We start from the raw sequence: 6,725 nt of genomic DNA, 5'->3' as shown, positions 1-6,725 counted from the left end.
TCTATGAAAAAATCCCGACATACAGGTGAGTTTTTTAATTTTCCTTAAAAATCTAAATAAATAAAAAACTAAGGGTGTATTTAGTTCGTGGGATATCTCTAACCATCTAATTTTTGAGGATCTTTAGTTGGAGGGTAATATGTATAAGATAACTAGTTTGAGAGAATATTTCTCTGAGATGCTGAATGAGTCTTTCTGTAAAAAAAAATTGATGGACGGAGCTATCCATATTTTGGATGAATTTTATCTCAGCTGATGTGGGCTATTATGGTTGATTAGAGTAAATATACTTTTTATGTTAGCATATGTTAACATAAGAAGATATCTTACACGAATAAGTGTGGCGAGAGCTCACTCATAGAAGATGCTCAAGCTTGTAGAAGAAGTGGAAAGTGAGAAACACCATATCTATATTTATAGTACCAAAAGGATATGAAATGTAGAAGTATGCCTCTACAAAGATGGTGATACAAATATCGCCATGTCGTATGGGTCCAGACCCGATCGAATCACATAGTATGGATCTAGGTGAGATGTACTTACTCTTAATCGAAAGATATTCTTTATTACGACAACACAGTGAAGCAAGTGGCTGAGGTGTGATGCACAGCTGGTCGCCTATTGCGGTGTCACATTGTCAAGATATTAGGACGACATCTACTTGCGTCGGAGATGTTAGGATGGCCTCCACTTGCGTCGTATTAAATGTAGTTCACTTTCTTGCAGGTGGAGGATAATTAATAGACCCTCCCTAGTTGATCTTTCTTTAAGGTCCGACCGCTCATCCCCGTGGCTTTGGAAAGCTTGCCCAGACTCCGAAGGGTAGGGGCTCCAGAGACTGGGGCTCTGGAAGGCTAGAGCTCCAGAGGATTCCAGAGCTTGATGATCCGCAAAGCATCTGAGGACCCGTTTGTCTGCAAGTGTGGACTGACGGGATCAGGAGCGTTGGGATCTTTAATGATGATCCAACAACATATTTGAATGATATTATCTCATAAAACGTTTATCTGATTTGTAATTCTATTATACCATTATATTTATTATAATTAAATTAATAAAATAAGATCTCAGATAATTATATTTAATAAAAATAACATATATAACAAACTTGTCGTACAAAAGCTTGGTTAACTCATCAAAGTTATATACATCCACCTAAATAAAATATTAAACAATTCTATCAATTTTATCAAATAAAAAATTAAATCAATTCATCTAATAAAATATAGATAATTATATCCAATCAAATCTTATCCCCAACCAAAGGCAACCCGTTACACGTTACACGTTACACCGGTGATCCCACGCTACTGCACTGTGGGCCCATCCCGTCAGTTGATCAGCCTTCGGAAACACTCGACCCCACGCGAGTAGGCGTGGCGTCACGCCCACAACCGGAGGCAGGCGGAACAGGCAGCAACCAAAATAAAAAAATAAATAAATAAAGTAAAATTAATAAAAAAACCGTGGATCCCAATGAACGCCGAAGCGATGGGCCCCACCTCCCTCTCTAGAAGACGAGGCCGTGGTCGGCCACCTCCACCACCTCGGCACCTCCTCCGCCTCCGCCTGCCTCCTTCCCCTTCCTCCCCTCCTCTTCTTCTCCGCCCCTCTCGCGGCGGCTTCCTCCCACGTCAAGCCCAGCCCCAGCCGGCGGGCGCGCGGTTGCGCCTGCTTCTGCGCGAGCGCGACCATTTCCGCGTCGTCGCCGTCTCCACCTAACCTAACGCCCCAACCTAATCGCCCGTTTGATCGCCTCGCCTCGTTAGCCGGTAGGCGCGGTCGGTCAAAGGTAAAAGGAGGGATTTTCCCGAGCCAGGGAGGAGGGGGCTGTGCGGTTCTTGGTCCTTGGCCATGGCCGCGCCGGCGTCGGCCTCGTCGCCGGTCGAGTTCCTGCTCCGACGCCCGCCACCGCGGCGGCGGAGGCCGCCGCTGGCCGGCGCGTTCTTCGCCCCCACGGGGCTCGCCGGCGCGCCCCTGCTCGGGGCGCTCGCGTCGCTCGCGTCGTCCCTACTGGGCGCCCCGCGCCCGCCGTCGCAGCGCCGGAACCTCGACGCGCTCATGCGGAGGCTCGCGCTGCTCTCCTCCCTCCTCGACTCGCTCCTCGCCGACGCACCGGGGGGCGGCTTTTCCGACGCCGCCAACCTCTGCTTCCGCGAGCTCTACGTCGTGCTCTTCCGCGCTGACCTGCTCGTGTCCTACGTTGCCTCCGCTGGCCGCGCGTGGGCGCTGCTCCGGGGGGCCCACCTCGCGTCTTCCTTCCACGACCTCGACGCTGAGCTCGCCGTCGTCCTCGACGTGCTCCCCGCCGCCTCGCTCCTACTCTCGCGGGACGCGGCCGAGCACCTCGACCTCCTCCGCGCCCGCTGCCGCCGTCGCGCGCCAGGCCAGTACCACGACCCCGCCGAGGCCGCTCTCCGCGACCGCCTCCTCGCTGCCCCCCGCCAGTTCGAGCTCGGCCAGCCGCCTGACCCCTCCAATCTCCAATCCCTCCTCGCCCACATCGGCATCTCCGACGCTGCTTCTTGCCGCGCCGAAATCGAGTATCTGGAGGAGCAAATCTTGAGCCAAGAAGAGGACACCGACCTTCCCCTCATCGGTGGCGTCGTCGCCTTACTCCGGTACTGCCTCTTCTCCCTGTTCGACCCCGGCAACACAAAGGCGCCGCGTGTTTGGCAGTCAGCGGGCAACAGGCAGCGGCTGCTCTCGTGGAGCAGCAGCGACGACAGCTCCTTCTCGGTGCCCAAGGAGTTCTCGTGCCCGATTTCATTAGATTTGATGCGCGACCCCGTCGTGGTGTCCACCGGGCAGACGTATGACCGGCCGTCGATCATACAGTGGATCGAGGAGGGGCATTCAACCTGCCCCAACTCCGGGCAGGCCCTTGCTGACAACCGGCTTGTGCCAAATCGTGCGCTCTGCAGCTTGATTTCACTGTGGTGTGCGGTGCATGGCTTCCAATTTGATTCGCAGGAGAGCAACGAGGGGATGATGGATTGTGTCGCCATGTCATGCAGCAGCAAGGCAGCAATTGAGGCGAACAAGGCAACAGCAAGGATTTTGGTCAGGATGCTGGCGGAGGGGTCGGATAACACAAAGGCGGTTGCTGCTAGGGAAATTCGGTTGCTGGCGAAGACTGGGAAGCAAAACCGGGCATTCATCGCTGAATTGGGTGCTATCCCATTGCTCTGCAGGTTGCTGTTGTCATCGGATTGGATGGCACAGGAGAATGCTGTGACAGCGCTGCTCAATCTATCGATCTATGAGCCAAACAAGACACGGATTATGGAACAAGAGGGTTGCTTATGGCTTATTGTCAGTGTGTTGAAGAATGGATGGACAACAGAGGCCAAGGAGAATGCTGCAGCAACACTCTTCAGTTTATCTGTGGTCCATGATTACAAGAAGATGATCATGAATGAGCCAGGGGCTGTGGAGGAGCTGGCTTGTATGCTGACCAAAGGGACGCCAAGGGGGAGGAAAGATGCAGTGATGGCGCTTTTCAACCTCTCAACACATCCAGAAAGCTCAGGTCGGATGCTCGAGTCATCTGCAATTTTAGGTTTAATCGAGTCACTGAGGAACGACACTGTGTCCGAGGAAGCTGCTGGAGCTCTGGCTCTGCTGATGAAGCAGCCTTCCATCGTGCATCTTGTTGGAAGCTCTGAAACTGTGATCACTAGCCTTGTTGGATTGATGAGGCGGGGAACTCCAAAGGGCAAGGAGAACGCAGTGTCAGCTTTGTATGAGATATGCCGTCGAGGTGGGTCAATGTTGGTACAGAGAGTGGCAAGAATACCGGGGTTGAACACGGTAATACAGAACATCACGCTCACTGGAACAAAGCGCGCCAGGAAGAAAGCGAGCTTGATTGTCAAGATGTGTCAGAGGAGCCAAATTCCATCAGCAATGGTACTAGGGAGTTCCTTGGCAGTGGTTGATCATTCATTGGTAGGGAACAACACATTGAGGCGTGCTGCGAGCTTCAGCAGTGGGGAGTTGTCAAACCCCATGTCAATTTCAGTGCCTGTGCCCTAGGTGGAAAAGGTTTCCATTTCGGATCCCACATAATTGTTACATTTGGTGAGTTTTGTCCTCAGATTCTTTCATTTCATGCTCAAATGGAGGTATACAAATTTAATCCAAAGGAATCAATACTTTCAATATGTCAGATGTACCTGTGTGTATGTGATTGTGAATAACTGTGAAGATATATAGATTTACTAGTAGACTTCCAGCTTGATGTTTCCTTGACAACCTTGGAAATTATCTATTTATTTTGTTTCAATTTCAAAAACTCCAAATATGTATGCTACTTGCTGTAAACCATAATTAGTAGTTTACTCTGAGGCATCATTGCCAGGGAATGATATATCATTGCACCAATGGATTGTAATAGAACACAGAGGCTGAATTATTGCGAATGCAACTTGAACATCTACTTGTCTTGCTTTTGATAAATAAAAAAAGAATTGGTGCTATTTCTAGCATAGGAGAGGGAATAACTGAATAAGTGCCAGTTTGAAGAACATCCCCTAAAAGGCAGAATGTCTTGATCCTTGAAGATATTTTTTCGACTGAAGACAACCTTTCTGCTAAAGAATCGAGCTCTGACCAGAATCAGAATCTCCTCCAGAAAGGTAATATCTGAATATTCTGCAAAAGTGCTGTAAATATGTGTGCAAGACAATCTCTACTAAACTGCGGAGAAGACTTGAGCTCGAAAAAGAGTTGATCTATTGAAGAGGAGCTGAGCATCAATACAGGTGATTTTATCCCTTGAAGATCTGACGATTCCATTTGCTGCCATCAGCCAAACTTGGAAATGAGCCTTCCCTGTAATGCTACTTGTAAAGATATCTATCTGAGGGAGTAACAAAAACAGTCTCGACGGAGAGTGCTTGCCAGGACCTACAGAAGTGAGGCACCTCCAACAACAAAACTACTGCTGCAGGTAAGCAAAATGAGAAGAAGGCATCTGATGGTTGTAATTCTTGCAAATCACATATTACGATTGGCATCAGGACTGTTTATTTCACATGGCCCACAGTCTTCCATTCTGCAGCTGTGAGTGTTCTTCATCAGAAACCGTGTGGAATATTGTGCTCCCTGATGGAGCTTTGCCTACATCCATCTGAGACACTTGTCTGTTTGCATGTTGCAACAACCGGACAGGTGAATCGAATCATAACGCAAAGATTGCAGACTTATTTTGGAGAAAACATCCTGATTAGCCCGAATCATCTATCATCTCCTTGAGTACTTTGTTCTAGTCCCTACAAAAAGATTCTTGATGTTTTTCACTTGGAAACGTTAAAAAGAATGAACTGGGGTTTCGAAGCAAGTATTTTTTTTTCAGCATGGCATTTCTAGGTTAAGTTGCGTACCTTATGATTCGAGATATTTTGGACGCAAATGCCAACCTGAGTTCAGAGAAAGCTGGACAGTATGATTTTAGAAAACTAAAAACTATTTAGCAAGTTCAGAGAATCTTTCCAGGATTCAGGGATGGGTGAATCACAAGCGAATCTTTTTAATCAGAAAAAAAAAGTGTTGCAACTATTCTCTTGTTTTAATTTTACTTTTACCTAAGAAGATTCATGTAGGCCTTTACATGATGCTCACGTTTTGTCAATGCCAACTAGTTCGTTTTCATCTATAAACGAAAACGTGTATCCTCTGCAACTTTCCGCCTGAAAATTGAGAACGGCCGTCCATTCTCCACCGCCGCAGCTCGCTTTCACACCACACGATTCCTCGATGCGTCAGAATTCAGCCAGGCTAAGTCTGGAAGCTCGTCCGACTTGTCCACATCTGGATGCCGATGCCATGCGACCACGGTTTCCAGGTGATCGTTTTTGTTGAGTTGTCAGCTGGACTTGCGTTCGACTGAAGAAATTGGGTGTGTGATATCCTTATGAAGCTGATGTGATGTGCTGGAGCAGCTTGATCAGGTAACTACAAGATACGTATCAGAGGAGAATCAGAATTGTTCCAGCATTGATTTTGTGGTTCCCATGAGTTCAGGTCACTGACATGTGGGCCCATAAATACCTTTCAATGTGTCGTAATCGCCCAGGGCGGCAACTGAGGTTGAGAGAAGTTTTTAATATTATTTTTTATGGATATTGCGCAAATAATACCAAAAATGAGGGGATTCCAAAATTAATACCTGTCCGTCCAATGATTTGGCGAAAACATTATTTTCGCTAAACCGTATGACGAAAACTGGTGACGTGGCACCGGTGGAAGGTTTGGGGTGCCCGGTGGCAATTTCGAGGCAATTTTCGCCAAACAGTTTGACGAAAATTGTCGCCAAAAAATCCGGATCCCCTATCCCCTCACCTCTACGCTCGCACGGCTACGTCCATCGTATTTCGCTGCCTCAAGTCATGAGCAGAGAGGGAGCACGAGCAGAAGAGAGGAGAAGAGAGAAGAGAAAAGAGAAATGGAGGAGGAAGAAGGGAGGAAGGAGAAGAAGTAGGAGGAAGGAGAAGGAGGAAAAAGAGGAGGAAGAGGAAGGGGAGGAGGAAGAGGAAGGGGAAAGGGAGGAGGAAGAATAACATTAAGGTAAATATTTTTTCTTTATATTTGTGTTTTAGATGGATGCTTATCACTTCATGTATTTAGATTAAATTAGGGATTAGAAAAATAGTTTTTCCTTTGTAAATGTTGATTTTAGTTATAAATCTTTGTATTAGATTATTTTTAGTATTATATGAAGA

At 47.6% G+C, this 6,725-nt stretch overlaps 1 protein-coding gene across 1 annotated transcript; it reads left to right on the top strand.

Annotated features, from left to right (window-relative positions):
- The first annotated feature begins 1,492 nt into the window (after nucleotides 1–1,492).
- LOC133922363 (U-box domain-containing protein 4-like) lies at nucleotides 1,493–4,492 on the top strand. Its single transcript, XM_062367665.1, has one exon. The coding sequence runs from the start codon at nucleotides 1,855–1,857 to the stop codon at nucleotides 4,036–4,038; it is 2,184 nt and encodes a 727-aa protein (XP_062223649.1). The 5' UTR covers nucleotides 1,493–1,854; the 3' UTR covers nucleotides 4,039–4,492.
- Nucleotides 4,493–6,725: the final 2,233 nt, after the last annotated feature.

Source organism: Phragmites australis, chromosome 6, assembly GCF_958298935.1.
Source record: "Phragmites australis chromosome 6, lpPhrAust1.1, whole genome shotgun sequence".
Lineage (NCBI taxonomy): Eukaryota > Viridiplantae > Streptophyta > Magnoliopsida > Poales > Poaceae > Phragmites > Phragmites australis.
The sequence above is the reverse complement of the archived record's forward strand: the minus strand, read 5'-3'. Positions and strand labels throughout refer to the sequence as shown.

What these genes read in the sequence shown, in the direction of transcription:
- LOC133922363 (XM_062367665.1), top strand. Translation starts at nt 1,855, where the DNA reads ATGGCCGCGCCGGCGTCGGCCTCGTCGCCGGTCGAGTTCCTGCTCCGA.